The sequence below is a fragment of the Taeniopygia guttata genome, chromosome 1A (assembly GCF_048771995.1).
Source record: "Taeniopygia guttata chromosome 1A, bTaeGut7.mat, whole genome shotgun sequence".
Lineage (NCBI taxonomy): Eukaryota > Metazoa > Chordata > Aves > Passeriformes > Estrildidae > Taeniopygia > Taeniopygia guttata.
In genome coordinates this window covers 38611872-38633036 of record NC_133025.1, presented here as the reverse complement: position 1 = coordinate 38633036, position 21165 = coordinate 38611872, and the positions used below count along the sequence as shown (strand labels likewise).

The following is a 21165-nucleotide window of genomic DNA, read 5'->3' as shown; positions in this document are numbered from 1 at the left end:
AGAGGCTGTGTTTTTTTACATCACTGAGTGAAAGGCTTCATATGCTGTTAACCCCCCCACCCCCAAACCCTTTCGGTCGCTTAACTCTTTCCTTCCTGAAGGACCCCATTTCCTTCTCCCTCAGGCTCAAGGAAGTCAAGGGGAGTTACCTTTCCTGGGAAGAAACTACAGCTCTCTCCAGCCCCAGAGGGAGCGGACTTCTGTCACGGCCAGTTGCTGCCCCATTAGTGCAGCAGGCCCGTCAGTTTTGCCACAGACAAGCCCTGCGTTCAAGTCCTCGGTGCCGAGAGGAGAAGGTGAGACGCACTGAGCCTCTCCCAGCTCACAGACCGGGGCAGGAGGTCGGGGGAGGGGGTAGGGAGGGGAGTGGGGAGGACGACGGGCGGGGGTATCTTCTTTCATGTCCCGTTTCTACCCTCACCTTCCACGTGCAGGGCAATGCCGGTGAAGCATCTTTGCCTGGCAAGGTACTTGAGTGGCACTGTTGAAAATTTTAGGGAGCACAATCGCTTTCCAGAGGGATGAGTGTTCCGCAAGCACGGTGAGGAACGGGGATGCGGAGCGCTGCGGGCGGACTGAAGGCGGCGGGTCCTGTCCATACACCCACCCGTGCCCGCCCAGCTTTCCCGAGAGCCCGCGGAGACACGGGTCATTCACACCGCGGGTGCAGTTCTAAAGGGGAAACCTTGGAGGCCTAAACGAAGGAAAAATCTGTCCCATGTCTGTCCCGAAAAATCCGACCCTCCAGCCAAAGGAGTCGTGCTTCTGCTACATGATTCTGACTCTTTAGGCCTTCACTCACTGAAGTCAGTGGCAGGTTTGAACTCCGGCATAGGGTTATTTATGAAATTAAGATGACGGAGGAAAACACTGTAACACAAAGAGCTTTATTTTACAATCCAAGAAATCCATCTGTTCTTATATACAATATCACATTCCACCATTTAAATATATATGTTATGTTTACAAAAGAAAAGACAGTACTGAAATTATTTACAGGAACGGGGACTCCTTAAATATGACTCACACGCAATGCAACCAAGAGCTTCACTCAGACAGGAATGAACTTCCCGGTGAGTCTCAGACAAAGCGGATCACCGGTACACAGGTAAGTATCTTAAATTAAAAAAAGAAAAAAAAAAGAAAGAAAGAAAAAAAGAAAGAAAGAAAAAAAGAAGGGTGGTTTTTGCAACACAAATGAAAGAAAACAAAACTCGGGGAAAAAAAAAAAAAGGCAAGGGAGAAGTCTGTCTGGCTCGAGTCCGTGGGAGCCATTTTCTTCGGAGTAGGTGTATCTTAATTCGATCTTAAAAAGGGCCCTTCTTGGGCTTCCACTGTGTGAATTTGCTTCATTACTTGGTTTAGAGGAGAGAGGGTGGAGGCTCCATCTCCGTTAAATATACTACCAGAAAACCGGGTTTATTTCTCCACCGCTTCCTCCGCGCTGGGCAGTTTGGGATCGTCGGAAGAAATACTGTCCACTATTGAAGAGAGGCAGCGAAGGCTGCTGGAGGCCGACGACTCGACAACGGAGACTCCTGCCCAACGAGAGAAAAGGCATTAAAGAGCAGACTCTCCGGCTGCCGGAGGGCCGGGCCGCTGGGAGTCGTGGCGAGGGCAGGGGGCTCGGGCCCAGGGCGGCGGGCGAGCAGGGCCGGCAGGGAGGCGAGCGGGGCCCGCGGGGCGAGTTACCTTCTTTGGGGCTGACTCCTAGGGCTCGGGAATGGTCAGAAACGCTTTGCCAGTCGGAGCTGCAGGTGCTCAGGAAGTCTGAGCTGGGGATCTGCGGCACACGGGCGGGAGCGGGGAGACACGGAGAGAGGACGGGTATTAGCGGGGCCGCCGCGGCTCCCCGGGCCGGCGGACCTCTGGGGGCCCGAGGGCTGGCAGGCTCCCGAGGAGCGCCCTCCGCGCCCGCCAGCCCTCCCGGCCCCCGCAGCGGCCCTGCCGAGGAGGAGGAGGAGGAGGAGGGAGGGGACGGGCGCGGCGGCGCTGCCGTGGCGGCGGAGGGGCCAAGCGGCAGTGCTTACATTTCCCTGCTTGGGGCTGAAGCTGAAGGGGTCTCCACCAATCTCCTGCATTTTCTCCTGCTGATCCAGCCTGTGCAAGAGGTCCTGCAGCCTCTCGATGTAGCTGATGGCGCTCCTCAGTATCTCCACCTTGGGCAGCCTCTGGTTGGGGTTCGCCACAGTCCGCCTTTTCAGAGCCTCGAAGGCTTCGTTGATCTTCTTCAGCCTTCTCCTCTCCCGCAGGGTGGCTGCTTTCCGTCTGTCCGTAGGGGCCGACTTTCTCTTGCAAGTTTTACAAGCCCAGATCAAACACTGGCCGGGGAAGTGAGGGGGTTGTAGTCCCGGGGGTGCCAGCACATGCTCCTCTCCGCTGCTGTCACTGCCGGCCTCTGGCTGCATTTGGTCCTGACATGGAGACAAGGTGCCATCGCTGCCGGGGTACAGCGGGGATCCCTCAGCCATCTCCAGCTGCTGCAGGGCTCCATTCTCCCCATCCAAGTAGAAGAAATAGGAGCCAGTTTCAAAAAGGTCCATCATGCTGTCCCTGGGCCTCTCTGCCTGCTTGAGTTGGGTGGCAATCTCAAAAACACCCCGAGGAACAACCCAGATGGAATTTAATTAGTGCAGTGACATAAGTCCCCCCTGCTTTATATAGGAGCTGCTGAAACCCTATCCAACTTTTAGCTGTCGTGGTGTATCACCCTCCAAAACTGATTCCAGTCAGTCTCCCGGGCGCTGTCATGAGAATATCTCCTGTTTAAATGGGGGAGGGGGGACACGAGAGGTGGGAGACAAATTAGAAAAGAAAAAAATAAAACAAACAAACAAACAAAAACAAAACAAACCCAAAAAAACCCTCAAAACAAGCGAAAAAAAAAAAGTACAACCCAACTTCGCAGCTCCCCCGAGCTGCCGTGGGTTCGGGGCACAGCGAGTGGGGGCTCGGGAGCCGCGTCTGGGCTCGGGGGCACGGCTGGAGCACAAAGGCGCGGGGCTGCGCAGGGAGCCCTTCCCCAGCCCACCCGCACACCCCCGGCGCACGCTCCCCGCCCGGGGCTAAGGATAGATGTTAAAGGAGAGATTTCAAAGGCAGCCATCACTTTCCAAATAGACGGGTTAATATTTTCGGTAGAAGCCCCTGCTATTTCCACCCCCCCGCCACCTTCCCCTTGCAGCATGCCATTCCTGTGACCCAAGCCACCCGGGCCAGCCCAAGGTTAGGAGCCAAGCTCGCTGCTCCTCCACACACACGGGGAAGGTTGCCAAGGCAGAGCAGTGCTGCGATGATGAGGCACCCACAGATAGTGGACCTCGGCTTAGCCTTTCAGTGTGAACTTTCCCACGTTGCCCATGAGGTGACAGGAGTGATTCCAGGTGACTGGGTTACAGTGTGATGGGGCTCGCTGGACAGCCCTTGTCCTTGACACTGTTTAGGGCAAGCAAAGCCCAGGCATATGGTGTAATTGAAGTTTAATCCCTTGGGGCTGGCAGGGTATAGAGAGCTTCCTAGACACAGAGACAGAAATGGAGCTTGTGACCACTCTCTGTTAGCTTATACTGTAATGTCACATCTTATCTGGAACTGTCTCACATAATGAAAGAGAATTGGGAAAATGACCTCTGCCTTTTTGCGTGCACTGCCTTGTGTTCTTTAAATACCATGTAATGTCTTTATATTTATGTAAATATGTATATGTGTAGAATGCCTATGTGCCCCTGTCAATATGCCCGCACATGCATGTGTATGTATATTTATGTGGATAAGTAAGTATATTCCTGTGTGTTTATGTCTATACACGTGTGTAAGTTTTTACAGAAACAATTATACATGAAGATGAAGCACCAGCAATGGTCTCATAGCTCTCAAATATAGCTCCAAACTTCAGTTTTCTGAAGGCAAGTGTGGTGGTATTGTTAATTTCTCTAAAGCTACAATGAAATTAACAATTGACTTGACTGTTTCTCCAAAACTGCAAACCAATTTTTTGAAGTACAAAAATCTTTAATGCTAAGAGTAGTTGTGGTTTTGTTTTCACCACATCAGTGTTGTTGGCATGGATCTCATTTCTGCTTTAATGAGGCAGAATGATATCCAGTTTTGGATGAGACAGAGAAATTCAGACTGTTCTCAGCAAAACTAATTTTAATACTATTCCACCACTGAGTTTTTTTCCCTCTTCAGATTAAAGAAATAGCAGTCTGGTAGTTAAGGCACTGAATATAAGAAACAGTTTTTCAATTTCCATGTTCTGCAACTGGCTTTCTCTTTGACCTTTGACCAATCACTTACTTTTCCTGTGATTTAATTTTCCACCTTTAAAGAGGGATATAATGTTGACCTTTATCCATCCGTTGTGTCTCTGATTTAACTTGCTGACTATCCATGGAAAAGCTACTCCTTTACATGCTTTTGGGTATTACAGGGGTCTTTGTCCCATAGCAGTAGTAATGATAGTAATAAAAAACCCCAAAGCAGCAACAACAAAATACAACCAACCAAACACAACCCCCCCCCCCGCCCCGCAACAAACAAAACCCCCCAAACTCCACAAACCAAAAGTGCACTGATTAGTTTGGTTTTTTTTTTTTCACATTTACTATGCTCATTTTTTTTTCATTTTAATCTTTTGTTTCTTCAATACTACCCTGGGAATGTTTGGAACAAGACAGACAAGATCAGTCTACTGGTAAGGTGCACGTAAGAAAATTTAGTTTAAGGGAGAGAGATAATTACCAAATTGTTGTTGTCCTTTCAAGAGCTTTAAGTGGACTCAGCAAGTTGGGAAACTGTAAGTTTAGGAGCCAGATGCTCCTGCTGCTTTCAACAGATTTTTTTTTAAACAGGAAACAAAATATGTTCTTTCTTCCCAGCACTTAGTGGCAGAGTAAACAGATTCAGTTCCTCACAGTGATGTGGGCACAACATAATTAGTCCTTTGTAGGAATAACGGATAGGAGCAAAACTCCTAACAACTATAAATATTCATTTGAATAAAAATTATCAGTTTCCCCATCATATAAGAAACTTGACTTTTGCTGCATCTGCCATTCCAGCTCCTTGGTTTATGTAACACAGCTAGCAAACTGCCCTAGCACATATGAATAAAATATTCTCAGAAATGTTCTCCTTTACAAAACTGAATCAAGTGGAGGATTCAAAAGTTGGTATGGGCCTTTTTTCCTCTTCATGCTTTGTATTCCTCATCATGTTAGATATAAGCACACAGACATAAGAGGAAATAAAACCATGTGAATAAGAGCAACTGGACATAGAACTGAAAGGAGGATTACTACTGAAGACTGCTTGTAATTTCTGTTGCCTTGGTAGAACCTCACAGAAAAATTTACTCTGAAGCTAGTTTTTATTCAATTGTTCATACTTTTGTGCATGGCAGCTCTACTGAAAATATACTTTAAAGATATTTATACAAGTAAAACTCTGATGCATTGTATTTTGTCTACAAGGTCTATTATCTTTACTAAAGAAGTATTTCAGAAAGTCAGTGACTTGTAAATTCAGTGAGTGGTCAGGTTGACCAAATACAAGAAAGATGCATGGCATTTTAAGTCACATCTGGCCGCCAGGAGTTAGACCCCTCTAAATTCACTTTGTGACATACAATTTTTCTAGATAACTGTAGTTGATTAATAATCCTGGAATGGCCTGGGTCACTCCTGACACCTTAAGGCTTTAAGCAGAAATTTAGTCCAGAACTATTAAGAAGTATTTTGTCAGCTAGGACTTACTTAACATTTTATACCATTCCATGTATCTCCTTTTTCTCCTTCACTCTTCTCAAGATTCTTCCAGCCACAGGCACAGTGCATTTTAAATCTTTGATCTCTTTGACACTTCATTGCAGTGGTGTTGGTAATCAGTGAGGATCCATCATATCCATTCCTGTGGGTCACTGTGAAAGGGCACCTTGGTGAAGGCGAAATTTTAAGGCCTAGTTATAGCCCTGTTCTACTCATACAATACCTGATTTGAGGGATAGCTAGATACTTTGGCTACCAGGGTAATGATTCTTAAATTGCTTCTGGTAGATTTACGAGGTGCAGGTTACCAGTGTTGGTCCAACTGCGGGCATACTGGGGCTCTCAGAGTTTTTCAGCACTTTAGAAATGGAAATCTTTCTAGTTACACTCTCACTCTCCTCTTCTTCCTTTTACACTCATGTTCAACAGCTTCTTTCTTAGCAGAAACTTTCAGTGTTTTATTGTTAATACAAGATGTTGTTCTTCTGCCTTGGCCTTTTCAAACAATATATGTTCTTCTAAATGTGTTTTTGAAATTCCTCTAACATTTGACTTTATATCTTCTACTGATTGCTATTTCCAACATCTTTTTTCTTTTCCCCACAGGAAAAATAACACCTTTTAAAATTGTAACATTTTAATCTAATTTCTCAACAAAAAAAAAAAATGCTCTCTTCATTACTCTCGCTGGGCAACCACTTAGAGTACTGACAACCTCTTTGCTACTGAAAACCTCTAGGCTATTGCTCTTTTTGTGTTCTCTGCCAATTCCAGTTCACACAGGCTTTCTCACCTGAGTCAGGTAGGTTGTTCAGGTAAGGGTAGGTGGTGTTTCTAGAAATATGTGCTACTGCCCATGTTTTGCCATCACTAGTAGCCTGTGTAGTGATAGTTGGGACACCAGTCTAAGCTGTTAACAGGGTTAATTGCCTGTCATTCCTCATGATGTGTCACTAGGTACATTCAGATACTCACAAAGGATATGTTTACATTCTCATTTCACTTTGTCAGGAATGCCTTTGTCAAATAAAATCTCTGACCAGTCCTGACTTACTACACTTTCCATTCTCTTTACAGGGTGCTCTCAAGGGTGTGTCATCTGGGCTCTGTTCATGAAAAACTAAGCAGTAAGGCACCCTGAAATGTTAAAGGGATGCTCAGTTTTCAGCAGTGCCAGGTTTGACAGATCTGTACCTGGCTCTCCTATATGATCCGCTGACATTTGTAGCCACAGTTCTTAGGGAACAACTAGAGAAGTGTGATTTGCTGCTGAAATAGAATATTATGCCAAGGATTGCAAATAGAGGATTAGAAACTTCATCCCTCCTTTCCCTTCAGAAGGATATTTTAGGCATCTGCTTCATAAGATGTTTGAAATGTCTGACAGATGTGTAAGGGGAGAGTTGGCACACCAAAGATTGGTTGTCTGTTAAAAAGCATGTATCTATTCCTGAATCTACAAAATATTACAGAAATGTTTGGTAGAGATTAGAGATTTTCTGTGAGTCTTCTTCAAAGTTTGGGCAGTGGAGGCTCTACAAGGGACAGCGTTATTTATGCTAACAAAGACCTATGGGAAATTTAAGCAAAAAGAATGTTTCTGACATTCCCAGAAGTAATAATAATAGTATTAATTCCTGCTGCTGGAACAAAGTGTGTCAAGCTTCATGGCATGTGGTATGTAGCAGCACTTCTTATCTGAATTTCATTATCTCTTCTTGCCTTAAAATGAATTTCACTGGGGTCTGTAGAAATAACATAGCCCAGCTTTAATTCTTGATTTTAATTTTTATATGATATTAGACTTACCTGACTTTTGTTTACCTATAATTTTTTGTTCACTTGACCCTATTCAAATTTTGCTTGTCCAAGGATTTGATATTATTTGCATATCCACAACATCACATGCATTCTTACTGGAGATTTAGGAACTGACAAGAGGAAGTATTTGTACTGTACATGCCAGTGCTCATATATAAGTATGTGACACTAAAGAATTTAAAAGCACATGGTAGGAACCATCCCTCAAACATAAATTTTACAAATAAGGTAGTGAACAGTGTGCTCTGGAGCTGAGGAGCCAGAAAAGCAGAGACCTGGAAAAGACAACTTTGCATAGATTTACAGACTTTGTAGGGGAAAGTTTAAAAATTCTTATTCACAGAGGTCTCAACTGTATAGCTGTTCAAAATTATTGCTGTTTGCCTTTGATTGGATATGGACTTTAGTGTTCATATCAGTTACAGTCCTGTTAGTATCTGAGAGGTGCAACCTTGCTAACTAAACAGACTTCTCCAGTTCAATATGGTAAGATAGGGTTTCATTGCAGCTCTCATGCTGGCCAGTTATGAGACACAGTTCTAAATGGCAGATGCTTTAATGCCTGTGTCAGGGTCTACAGTGACAAATAGTCACCACTGCACAAACACATTTATTTTACTACAAGACGTTTTCCTGGGGAGGAGGGAGTACCTATCAGAAACTGGAGGCCCATTGCACTGTTGCTGGCTGGGACAAGCATTTTCTATCCACAAGCAGGGATTTCTTGCAGGAAGAAGAGGAGTAATAATGACAGATGTCTTCTACTTGTGATTAGGCAAACACGGGGAACATGAAATGTGGCATAAGTAAAAGACACATTACATGTTGTGCAATCACTTGTTGTCATGTATTCTGTAGTGAGGTGAAAGGCTATTTTTACAGTATATGCTGATTTGTCTGTTTACACTACAGACTGTTGGAGGCGTAAAATGCATTTTCACACCATGTTGTTTCCGAACATGATGACTGTGACATCTAAACCTAATCTCAGTCCAAAGGGCAATAGTCAAACCATAATTCTGCAAGTGAAAGGAAGAAAAGGGTATGTGAAGAGCAAGTTTCTGCATCCAGCACAGGCTGATCACATCCCTGCTGTCTACGCACAAAATAAGAGTTTGGTGCTCAGACTGTGGAAAAGTGACAGCTCACTGTTCTGGGCCTCTCATAAGGAATTTTTGCAGAGCCATGGACCTTCATGGAAAACTAGTATGAAAGTTGCTTGGGGGGGTGGAAGCTGTGGAGATGCACTGAGGGTAATGAATGTAGGAAAGTATTTCCTTAGCAATAACATAGAGATTGTTTAAAACAGCAAATCACAAAACCATTAAATGATTATGCCAAATTATTCACTTAAAAAAAAAAATAGCTGCTGATTTTGGAAAATAGTAGCTATTGAGATAAAGTCATCTGGAAAGAAATTTGCACTGTATTAAATAGCAGTAATGACCTTGAATATTGTATCCTGTTGTTACGGAAACTTGTTGCACAGCTGCAAAACTGTTTTGGGCTGTGAAGGTCACTCCGTTATTCATCTATGTGACATTTAAGGCACATGCTTATATACAAGGTTGGTTACCTGTGATCTGCCACTCAAAGAAATATAGAGGTCTATACTGTACTCCTTTGCCTCTGTATTCTGTTCGTGTCTCTTAATTTCACTTACTAACTTCTGCATGCTTATATACTAAGATTTCATTTGTTTTGGTATTCCTGAAGGCTCAAAAACTCCTAAAGTACACTGGACTCTAGATGTTTTCACATAGTTTCTTGAATGTGCTGTGTGTATGTGGCACAAAGGAAAATCTGCAAACCTATTTCTCGAGATTTTTGATGTAATTAAATGGCCCTGATGACTGTTTCTGTGCCATGTTAAAACATCTTGGTGATGTTCCAAAATCCAAAGCAGTCTAATGGTCTCTCCTAAAAGAGAACATGACATTTCTCAAGGTATGGAAAGAACCTTGGCTGAGCTGATACGCTTCCTTCCCCGTGCAGTTCATCTGGCACATACAAACAAAGACAGGAATGGAAGTGGCATAGCATTCAGAGATTCTATATGACAAAATGGGTCTTACTCTTTTCATTCTAATCAGATTTCAAAAAAACATGCTGAAAACCTGATTGTATTTCATATTTCTCCAGACTATTCTGGACAACATTTCAGGGAAACTGCTCAGACTAAAAGATTGCCAGATGCCCTCTTGGCCTGCAAAAAATCATCCAAAATAAGGCTTCACCTGAATTAATGTAAGCATGTGGATTTTTGGAGAAAGTGTATTGATTGTGTTTTTTGGGGAAATTATTTGAAAATTAAACACCGAGGAAAAATTTAGAAGAAATATAATCTATTCTGATTAGATAAACAATCCCTGCAAAAGTAATCCTAGATCTGTGTTTTGAAAGTAGTAACTGACAACTTATATCTATGCTTAGAGAAAGTAGTGAGAAATATTTTTTTGTGAAGTGTAAACCTGCTGGATAATAACAGAATCTGTCAACCTGTAGTGTCATTATTTCTGAACAACATTCATGTATTAGACCAGCCTAATACAAGTGTTTTCCTGGAAGTGTAAGCTTTTAATTTATTACTTTGAAGTATTATTGACTACTATAATAACTAAGAAATAGGATGTACTAGAGTTATTGTGCACAAGCAGTTCCTAAATAAACTCCACATAACCAATAATAAATTAATTCTATTTTGATAGGTCCATTCATAGTGGCCTAGTCATACTGTGTTCAATGGGAGCTGCTGAGTACTTTGGACTTCTAAAAAACCCACTGTATAAATGACATGAGATTCAATCTTTTGTCATCTTTTAGGCTGCAAAATCCATCCTGCACAGTATACAACCCTCAAGGACATTGTGGTAAAGAAATTGACATTATGAGAAGCCTTAGAGACAATTTTCCTACATTTTTTTTCCAAGTAAATCACTTTTCATTAGTACAAAAGAATTAGAAATCAGCATCCAAGGTTTCAATGTCATTAATGAAGAATTACCAAGAAAGATTGTCCATGAATTAAGAAATAGAATTACTTGAAATTTCTTTTGAATAAGAGAGCCCTCTGAAGGTTCTGGATTACTAGGATTGCTCCATTTGGATCCAAAAGTCATGTCAATTTACAGAAAGACTGAATATATATATTCTTTCTGTAAATGACTGTATATATAAACTATATATAGTCTTTCTCTAAATGACTATATTACAGCTGGATCAAGACTATATATATATATATATATATATATATATATAATATATATATATATAATAATATATATATATAGTCTTGATCCAGCTGATGCTCAGCCTGAATATTTAATGGAATAAGGAGTTATCAAATGATCACACAATTGGCACAATCTTTACAAATTGTATTATTCATCATACTGGCTGAAAAGTAGTGTGTGAGCACACTCAAGCACCATCAATGCTTCACAGGTGCTGATATTTAGCTGCCTTTCTAGGCATGTGTGAGAGGATGTGTTTTGTTGAAGATGATTTTATATAGGCAGCAGCAACAGTTTATAAACAATAAAGAATCTGCAGGGGCTTGGATTATCACCTCTCATTGCGGAGCTTTCTCAGTCAAGCATATAAAATTTGACATTTCCATGGTCCCAGGAATTTTGTGACACTTCACATAAACTATTTTCCAGAATTCCAGTTGTTCAGTACTGTATTTGTGTCCTGATTTAGTTAACAGTGAACTTGTTTAGCATTTTTTGGAACTTTTAAGGTGTTTGTGAAGTCATGTATCTGAAGTAAGAAGAGAAAATACAAGACTAGAAAAAACAATGCCACTTTCTTGAGACGTATGGTATTCTCTGAGAGAAGATAAATAAGTGCTCACAATGTCCCTGAACTGAAAGTCAGACAATAATTTCACAATCAGTAGAGACATTGCTTGATGAGATCAAGTAATTCTCTTTTTCTGACCAACATGAGCTAGCTAATAAAAAAGAAATTATAGCTGTGATTTTATTTCTGAAGAAAGTCACTGAGTCACCTTAGTTTATAGCACATTCAAGACCTGCATACATGCACAGAACAATAGTAATGCCTGTGACTCAAACTGACATATATAGAGTTGTAAATGAGACTAAAGTTAGTCAAACTTCTTGATGTGACCTTACCAATGCCCCAAAAATTCTAAGTCGTGATATAGAGTGGTCTTATCAACTGTGCCAGGTTCTTGGAAGGAATTAGCTTTCTGATTGTGATAGCTAATTTGGTTTTAAGTACTTTGAGATTATTTTAATAAAAAATTCCTGTGGCAGAAATGTGAATTCTTTGTGATTTATTTGCAACTTTATAGTAACTGATAACAAAATTTATTTTCATTTGAAGAGTCCAAGTTAGACCAACATCTTTTTCACTTGAGCGGTCAGTGCACACTGCTGATCCCAACAAACATTTGTGCTGAACTCTGGTGAAGATAGGAATTGCCTAACAGATATTTCTGAAAGAGATTGCATGGTACGACTTGACAAGTTCTCGTTTTCCTGCATATCACTTCTTGACCAGTTTGCTACCATTGGTTCAAAACAGTGGCAGTCCTAGATCAGATCTTCATGATCTCCGTTGTACCTGAGGAAATGCAGTACTAGGAAGAACAGATTGGACTAGTATCATTTTGCCGTAAGAATTAATATGTGATAGCAACTATTGATCTGAACCAAATGGCTTCCTTTAACAAAGATGACACAGACATCACACCAGTCACGTATAGTCTATGTTCATCATTCACATACTTACTCTTGGACACAGTGAGCTTACAGAAATAATTAATGGATAAGTGTGACTCTTCCAACTTTTAGTGTTACAGAGCACATCCCTGCCTGCTTGTTAGTATCTGTTTACAGACATGTTGCCCATCAATTTATCTAATCCCTTTCTGAACACCCCAAAAGTGTCTCACCTCCCAAAGTATTTTTTGCAATTACTTACATCTGATAGGGCTTGCAGGATCAAGTCCCAAAGGAAAAACCAGTGAAAGGAAATCTAGATAGATAATCCTTCTTGGACTAACCATGAGAAGGGTCTCAGAGCTGCCAAGAGACATCAGGGAGTGCATAGGTTAACACATGCCAATTAGCACTAATGCCATCTAGGGCCTGATTCCACATGGATTTATGTGCCTGTGCCCCAATTTGAGTGCCTAAATTCATGTGTACTTTCAAGTCTTGCTGCTGCAAGACCCTAGAGATAGCTGGAAAGTTGTATGTGCTGCATTTTTCATCAGTAAGTTTGCAGATGTCTCTAAACATGATCTTCTGGATGGATGCAGAAATCATTTGCTGTTGGCTTGGCAGAGCAGCTAGGGACATTATTTTTCATGTGCTGACATATTGACAGGACCTAGAACAGATGGAGGCAGAACACACTTTCTAGATTGAACCTCAAACACAACTTAGCCAAGGGCATTTTATGTGGTAGTTCAGGACTTGTCATTCTTGAGATTAGTGAAGCCACAAGATAAATGGCCATCTTGACATACCAAGGCCCTGAGTAACCTGATCAAATTTTGAAGTTGGACTTGCGTTGGATGACCTCCACAGGTCCTTTCCAGCTTAAATTGCTCTAATACTCTGTTCTAAAGCCGAGGAAGATCAGTTGTAAGCAACACAGGAAAAAAAGGCTGGGAAAGAAAGGATAGCATAGACACTTTAGGACAGAACGGAAAGGCAAGGGACAAGTAAAGAAATCAATATCAAAACTCGTAAAAATTAAGAAGGAACTTCTATTATGGTTTGATTTGCAGTATCAAGAGAACAAAGCAGACCTAAACAGAGAGAAAGCCACTTAGAGATGATGCTAGTCTTAATGCCTCTGTCAATTCAAAATGCTATTAAAAAATGAAGTGCAATTAGCTGGTTAACAAAATTATTAGCACTAATAACAAAAGTAGAAGGAGTCAGGACTGGACAGAAAAACCAAGAGGTAAAATTATTAGATTAATTTACATGTTAAAACTGGTTTGGCCTCAGTGTAATTAGAGAATTGCCTGCAATTATCTTTGCCATTTTCTGGCATCTTTGAGAACAACTGGTAGATGAGTGAGCTTGCAGAAGAGTATAGATGGGCAAATGTAAAGCAGAAACAGAAGGAATGGGACTTGTAGATGAGTTCAACCTAAGTTTCTGTGAAAATACTAGAAAACTGTACAATATTTCTGTACAGCTGTAAAAATACAAAGGGGTGAATAATGCCAACGTGGAATAGTTTTGTTCCTGTTAAAAAATCCTTAAGACTAAGCTGTGCTAAATTTATTTTTTGCCCTGCCATGATAGGTGTTATGCAATAAGCAGAAATATAGCAGAATATAATGAGAATAAGCAATGATAAATAATGAGAAATTATTTAAATGAAGTTTTTTTCTACATTTCCACATGCCATTCTCATATGAACAATGTGAAAATGAAGACTATGTAACGAAACTCCTATGCATAGTCAACTCTTTGTAAACTCATCAAAGCAGAATTCTTAAATGAGGGACTTCCCAGAGTGTTGCTCTAGGAACTTTGGTTTTAATTAACAACTCATCTGGTTGAATTGGATATATGGTCATCAAGTTTGCAGATATCACAGAGATATCTTGAATTATCAACTTTTGGAGGACTCGTGTAGATCTCAATTTGATGAGGACCAGGGCACAAATGAGCACTTCAGGGGGTAAGATCACTGCAGAAATACAAACTGAGTACCTAGCTAAGTAGTAATTCTACAGAAGAAAGAAACTGATAGTTTCTTACAACTTATTGTAAAATGAAAATATATCGTGCTGTTCAGAAAATAATCCCACACATCCCACTAGTACATACAAACAGATCAGACGCACATGAGGTACTCCTTCCCTCCTTTTCCAGGCTGGGGAGACTTAGCTGCAATTCCATGTCCATTCTCAGGAACTACACTTCATCTCAAAAGTGATACAGTTGGTACAACTATAGAAAGCACAGAATGGGAAGACAAAATGCTAACAAGAATGATGAGGTGCTTGGAAACATTGTGTAAATGTTGAATGAATGTTGGGATAAAGAGTACAGAAAAGTCAAGGGAAAGGGCACTCACTGATCAAAAACAGTAAACACTGCTGCAAAGAGGAATAGAGTAAAATGTTTATAGTGTTTATGTGAATGGAAACAAATAGATGCAATCAGTTATAATAAGGTAGATTTATGTCAGTGTCCTGATAGAAAGAAAAACCCAAATAACTTGGCTGCAGAGACACAGCAAATCAACTTCTGCTAGAAGTGACACTGCCTTCAAGCAAAATATGCAGATTATGGGACTGCTGCTATAGAACACGTGAAAGCACAACACGAGCAACTGCTATTTGCAAGGTAAAAAAGGGCCATTTATTTTCTGACTCCAGCATTTATACTTTTCCAAAGGTGACAGTGGATTGGAGAGTGAATGTGCCACCTCTCCAAAGACATTGGACAAACTACTAGTACATCAAGTTTCTCCACCCCTATGAAGGAATGCAAAACAATAGGTTGTTTACAGAAAGTTGTGTGAGAAAGTTTTCTAACAGAATGTAAACTCAGAAGGCTTTAGAAAATCTTAAGAATCAGGGCAACATGGGACAATGAGATTTCTTTTTTTGCCCAATTTTGCTATGAAATACGTTATAATAGTTCCTTATTATGAAGAATTCTACTTTTTTGGGGGGATAACTGAGGAGCATTAGAGGTAGAAGAAAAGCAGTCAAGATATCAGTGCTTTTGCGAAGAGGTAGAAGATCTAACCAGGCTCCTGTAATTTTTTTTATTACTGTACTTCAGGTTTTGAATATCTGCCTTCCACATTTCATGGAAGAGCCTGCCCCCCTCAGGGTGCATCCCCTTCTGAAGGAATATCTGAATATTCTTGAAAATAGCACTACTGGGACAAGACAGATAATGCATGCATGATTCCTTGGTGTGATGATTCCCTGAGATGTGATAAACAAGGATAAACAGTTCCCTATTCTGAATCGAGAAGATGGAAGTAAATCAGTGTATTATTTGAGTGCTTAAAATAAAAGCCTAACAGTTTACTTCTGGACTTTTTAGAAGGAGAAATCAGAATAGGCAATTCCAGTAGAATTAGACTAAAATTTTTGTCTACATCATCAATCCTTATTTTTTCCAAAGTCTCATTCATAATTTCTGAGAATTCCTTTCTTGAGTTGCTGGTTTTCTTTGTGCTTTGAGTTTGGCCACTTACCTGTCAGCTAAGAATTTTGCCCAAGAGTTAAGCACTGTAACATTTAAATGTCCTTGAAATTCTCAAACACAACCCATCTCCTATTTTATGTCATTGCTCCTTTCTTAATACCTTTCTTTTTGACCTTCACACACACACACAAAAAAAAAAAAAAAAAAAAAAAAAAAAAAAAAAAAAGATTCCATGGAATATGAAGAAGATTGTAATGTACCTGGTCTGTATACTGAAAACTTCCTGTGCCCAAGAGCAGCCAGTGTTTCTCAGTGTTCTGGTACACAGAGAAGCAGGAGAGGACCACTCATTTCATTTGGAAAGGCTGGAATGCAGGAGATTGTTTTGGTTGTCCTGTGAGCTCACAGCTTCATTGTGGAACATGACTGGGCTGAGTGCCTGGGCATTCTGAAGCTGTTGGCCTCAACAGCTTCCCCTGACTCACTTCCTCCCAAAGGCAGGGTTTGGATTACCCAGCAATGCCAGCAGACCCTCACTGCCAGTCATATGCTATGTCTTTGGCGTGGAACTTTATTTGAATTGTGTGTGACCTGTGTGCAGCACAAGGCTAGCCTCTGATGAAATACAAAGCCTAAAATTATTCTTGCAGTCCTTCTCCAGAAAGAACTGTACATAGTTCTTCTACAGTATATGTTGTATTCATTTCCTAAACATGATTGAAAACATCCTATACAGAGTACCAAGACTTGCTTAAGATTAGAAATTGTAATAGAAAACATAATTTAATTTGATTTGTTCTTAGAAATGGCACCATAAAGTCTTGCTCATAGATTTACATATTTGAAAGATGGACCTTTAAGCCAAGTTCATCAAAATCCTGAACTCTGACTTTTATTTGGAATTGCTCTCTCAGGAAAAAGCAAAACACATCATATGATGCTGGATATCAACGGAATATAATATTTCTGTATTTAATAAATGAAGTATTTTTTTTCTCCTGAGCATTTTAATACATGTATTTCAAGCACTTCATTCAATGTACTTCTTGTTAAGTACAAGGTTCTTTTCATACAGATATTGACTCAATTAACACACTTTTTTCAAGCTCATGTCTAAGTTTTAAATCCTTCTGGAATTGACACCAGCTGTCCATTTTGACACTTTTTGTTAGTTTTATCTCAATAGAAGCTTTCTTCTTCTTTCAGCTGTTGGAGAAATTTTGTTTCACAAAGTCTACTTAACAACACTGCTGAACAATCTTCCTGGTTTTGGAGAACCAGATAATATGACAGTCCAAAGTTTATTTTTAAAATCAGAATCAGTTACTTCTGTAGATTCAAGACTTAATGGTCCCAAAACAAGCCAGTCAAACCTGACATGACTTAGATGTGATGAGACATGACTTAGACATCACCTGATTTAGATGTGTTTTTAGTTTCAAGAGCTTGAGTAGCTGATTGTGAATGCATAGATAATAAAGGATGTGTGGATGTGATATATTGTAAAAATGATCACAAGCTAGAGAAAGTGATCTTCAGCAAATTCTTGTAATTTTTGTTATTTTTCTAGTATTCCAGACACAGACCTGGGAGAAACACTGAAACTCTGAAAAAGAAAGAAGATCCCTTGGTTGATAACTACCTGCTGTATTCCTGAAGTGCAGATTTGGAATCTTTCCACAAAGATGAAGTCAGTTCTATGCAAAATGTCTCTTAGCTAATGCCCTTCATCTTGAGAGCCACTGACTACCACAGGTTCTTCCTTGTCAAGACAAGAGAACTGAAGGGATGATGAAAGCTAAGCAAAGCACAAGCACTGTGTTGCAGTGATGCTATCCGTAGTGATGCTTAACAATCTTCTGGCCATTTGTTTGGTTGGGATGGAGAAGGAATTTATTACTTTGATGGTAATTTTATTTGTGACACAAGGTGCACAAAGACATTTGGGGAGAAACTGGTTTCCCCCAGAGCTTTCAAATACAAATACATAGGACACGTGTTAGGAAAAAAGGTTTGACAGGTATTTTTTATATTGAAATTAAGTGATCTGTTTCAGACATGCAAAATCCATGAAAACTTAGAACTAAGAACAGATTTTCTCCCACATTAGCAGAGGACCATCTTCTTCTGACTGCCAGCTGGCACTAGTAGTGATGCCAGGGATCCCTTCTGGTTTCAGAGAGAAGCACACCAGTACGCAGGAGAGGAATGCTTGTCTCATTAAATTTTGACAGAATTAATATAATTGATGCATTATTCATCATTAACTAGTAACGTGATATGTCCCCAAAACCTGCTTTGGAGTGCCAGGATAGGATAATAGGAACTGGAAGGGCAAAAAGAATAGGAAAATCAAGAAGTCATTGATGTATCTGCCTTCATGAGCATTCAGTCACACTCTTGGTGTACAGGATATTTAGTAGATATGTTTTCTTGCAATAACAGCCACATCACAGGGTGTAGGAGTATTTTTAGGAATTACAATAAACTGACCATTATGATAGAACATTTTGTATCAAAGAATCCTTCTAGTGGCTGTTTTATCAGGACAGCTCACTCTTTTCCTAAGACAACCTGTAACTATTTAAAAGTCATATCTCCAGATCCCCACTTTGAAAGAGGAAAACAAAGATATAAAGGACAGAAACCCAAAATTTAAGTGCACTTTAAGAGCAAACCATGAAGAAGACAGTAAGTCTTTATAAATTAAAAGCACTATTAATATGAGTTAAACAAGAGGTTTGCTTCTTGATATCCTAAGCAACAAAGATGGGTTGCTGATGATGACGACAGCAACCTGATTTTCTTGTTCATCCTTAGCAGAGAAAGGTTCAGATTAAACTCCTACATATAAATGTCAGACAGCTTGAGAACTTTTTCTGGACTCCCTGAATGGGACAGTGCATTGTCAGATAACCATCTTGTTCTCCAGGGGAGTAGGATTACATGCTAGGCAGCCACTCTCCTCAGGTCAATTCCTTGCCCAGGCGTGGAGTGCAGTATTGTGTTAGTGCAGCTCAGTAAAGAATTCTGTGCACAATATGCAAACCCAGATTCACAATCTGTGTATTGTCCCTGTAACACTGACAGAAAATTGGTAGAATTCTATAAGAAAAATAGTTAAATGGAGCTATTGTGAATCCAAACAGAAGGCTGATACATGAAAAGGCACAGTTCTGTAACTGCTTTATGCTGGATTCTGAGAAAGGGATTGACCATACAGGAATCAAATTAAAAGTGAATTAATTTTATTTCATGAATGAATATTATTCCCAACTGGAGACACATGCAGATAGAAGTCTGAGGGGAAGAGAGGGACATACAGATTTAACTAGTTTTATGCTTGTGCCTCCAAGAAAATCTTCCTTGTCTATATACAGTCTGTCCATGTTCTATACTTGTGGTGTCAAAGTATTTGTTTCTATATTTAAGATTACTGAAAGAATTGACTAAATAGAGTCCTTTGTTCCTTGCATTAAGTTGAATCACAAAGGATGTTACCAGCTGTCATAAAAGGTGTTATCTGCATTAGTGTTTTCCAAGTAAACCAGGGACATTTTATGGTAAAGCTTATTTAAGTTCATTCCTGCATGGATGGCAAGAGTTCCCTGCACCAAGTGTTACTCAGGTTGTTATATTGTCCCAAATATGCTCTGTGTGCTCCAGAACACACCCCCTGCTCAGCAGGCTTCACAGAATGCAAGTGTGAATGGTACAGCTTTAGCTGCATATTAGGTTTCCAACTATTCTTTTTATATCACTCAGAACTCCATCTCCTCCAAAATATTTTGGGAACATCCTTGTAAAACTTCCCCCAGCTCTCACAGTATTGACTGTAAGGAGTAGTGGAACAGTTTATTCATGATTACAGTGGATAGCTGGGTGCAGCTGTCTTCCTACAAAAAGATCACCCTGGTAACACCAATCAACAAGCAGAGTAAGATGATCCAAATATATCTGAAACCTTCTAAATGTTGTCTTTCAACTGAAATACAGACTCACGACTTCATTGCAAGCTGCCTGAGGATGTGGGCTCTATGAAATGTATTATACACTCAGTGATGAAAAGCCATTGATTTTCAGTTTTATTTACATAGAATCTGAGAAAGGGTCTACATGCTAAGGGAGCTGTGAGAAGAAACAATTAAAATAGTAATTAGTTCAGCATTGTTTGGGAAAAGTTATTGGTAAAAGAGAATCTCCATGCAAAATATCAAATACTGAATCCATCTTACTTTCTTCAGCTCACACTGAACAATGACCAGTACTAAAATTTATACCAGAATTTATTATAGCAGTAAGGGGAACTTCTGGATAGGAAATCAGCTTACCTTTACAATTGTATACAGAGAGGATGCTGCAAAGATGTGCCATTGGTAACACAGCTCAGCTCTGGAAGCACAGAAGTAGCTCTGCACTTGCGTGGTAGTCATAGCCACAGAGAGGACAGGGCAGAAAATGTATTGAAAAGGAGTCAGAGCAAAAACGTGGCTGATGTTTTTGCTGATGTCATCTGGAAATCAACTCATCTGATGACATCCATGATGTCATCTGGAAACCAACTCATGGGAAAGGGACAGAGGGCAGATTTGCAGGAAAACCACTACACACCTATAAGACCACTACCTGCAGATCATGTCTGCAGTACTGGAATTCAGATGACCCATTTAATGCTTGCAATTCCTTCTAATATAGTCACATACAGATAAGAAACACAAGATTAGAAAAGAGAAGAGAACAGGGAGAACAATGTTGGGTGGAATTGGTTTTTTTCAAAGCCATAGAGTGGTGACACAACAGTCACAAAGAAAGGTTGAAACAGAGCATCACCTTTCAGCACATTTTCTCTGACTCATTTCCTTAAAATCAAGACTTGTTCAGTGCTATGAGTCAATGGTTTCCAGTTACCGTTTACTGTATTCAGTGCACTGCAGCACTGAATGTGCACATAATTTAGTTATAAAACAACCCTGAATTCATTATTACCATGTGTACATCCTCTAAACCACTGGCTAATGAAATACTTGTCATATGTCTTAAAAAAATATTTTGGATCTATTTTTACTGTATATTTCCATGGACAGACAATCATCTTGTGTTATGCTTAACACATATGTAACCCTCTGGAACAGGTACTTCTCAAATTTTATTTTAACCTGCTGTCAAAACATTTTCAGAAAAAATCTCCCCTGTTCACAAACTTCACAGGGCTTTGCACCCTGAATCTCAGCAAATTCATATCCATATTTGGTTGCTTTTCAATTTCTGTATGCAACCAAGAAAGCTTATGTATGAAATATGATTGACTCATTGTTCTTTGCTGATTTTCTTAGTAACTGGTTATGATTGCAGTCTATATTGCAGCAGTATATAAACGGTACAATACAGATTAATTCACATTATTAATC

At 40.1% G+C, this 21165-nt stretch overlaps 1 protein-coding gene and 1 long non-coding RNA gene across 3 annotated transcripts; one reads left to right on the top strand and one right to left on the bottom strand.

Moving 5' to 3' along the window:
* The first annotated feature begins 67 nt into the window (after positions 1 to 67).
* Positions 68 to 1177, top strand: LOC140682186 (uncharacterized). Its single transcript, XR_012053449.1, has 2 exons — positions 68 to 296; positions 498 to 1177. It is a non-coding gene; the product is annotated as an uncharacterized lncRNA (long non-coding RNA).
* On the bottom strand, positions 874 to 21028 carry MYF6 (myogenic factor 6). 2 transcript variants are annotated; one of them, XM_072923116.1, is made up of 4 exons: positions 20089 to 21028; positions 2031 to 2762; positions 1693 to 1783; positions 874 to 1538 (listed from the first exon to the last, which is right to left on the bottom strand). In XM_072923116.1, exons 2-4 carry the CDS (start codon positions 2544 to 2546, stop codon positions 1420 to 1422), a joined length of 726 nt encoding a protein of 241 aa, XP_072779217.1. In that variant the 5' UTR covers positions 2547 to 2762; positions 20089 to 21028; the 3' UTR covers positions 874 to 1419. The 2 variants fall into 2 exon arrangements, with proteins under 2 accessions (XP_072779217.1, XP_002195106.1); XM_002195070.7 differs by lacking the exon at positions 20089 to 21028 and having other exon boundaries at positions 2031 to 2781.
* Positions 21029 to 21165: the final 137 nt, after the last annotated feature.

What these genes read in the sequence shown, in the direction of transcription:
- MYF6 (XM_072923116.1), bottom strand. Translation starts at nt 2,546, where the DNA reads ATGATGGACCTTTTTGAAACTGGCTCCTATTTCTTCTACTTGGATGGG. An exon ending in TCAGCCCCAAGCAGGGAAAT is followed by an intron (nt 1,784 to 2,030) that starts GTAAGCACTGCC and finishes CGTGTGCCGCAG; the next exon opens with ATCCCCAGCTCAGACTTCCT. An exon ending in AGGAGTCAGCCCCAAAGAAG is followed by an intron (nt 1,539 to 1,692) that starts GTAACTCGCCCC and finishes CTCGTTGGGCAG; the next exon opens with GAGTCTCCGTTGTCGAGTCG.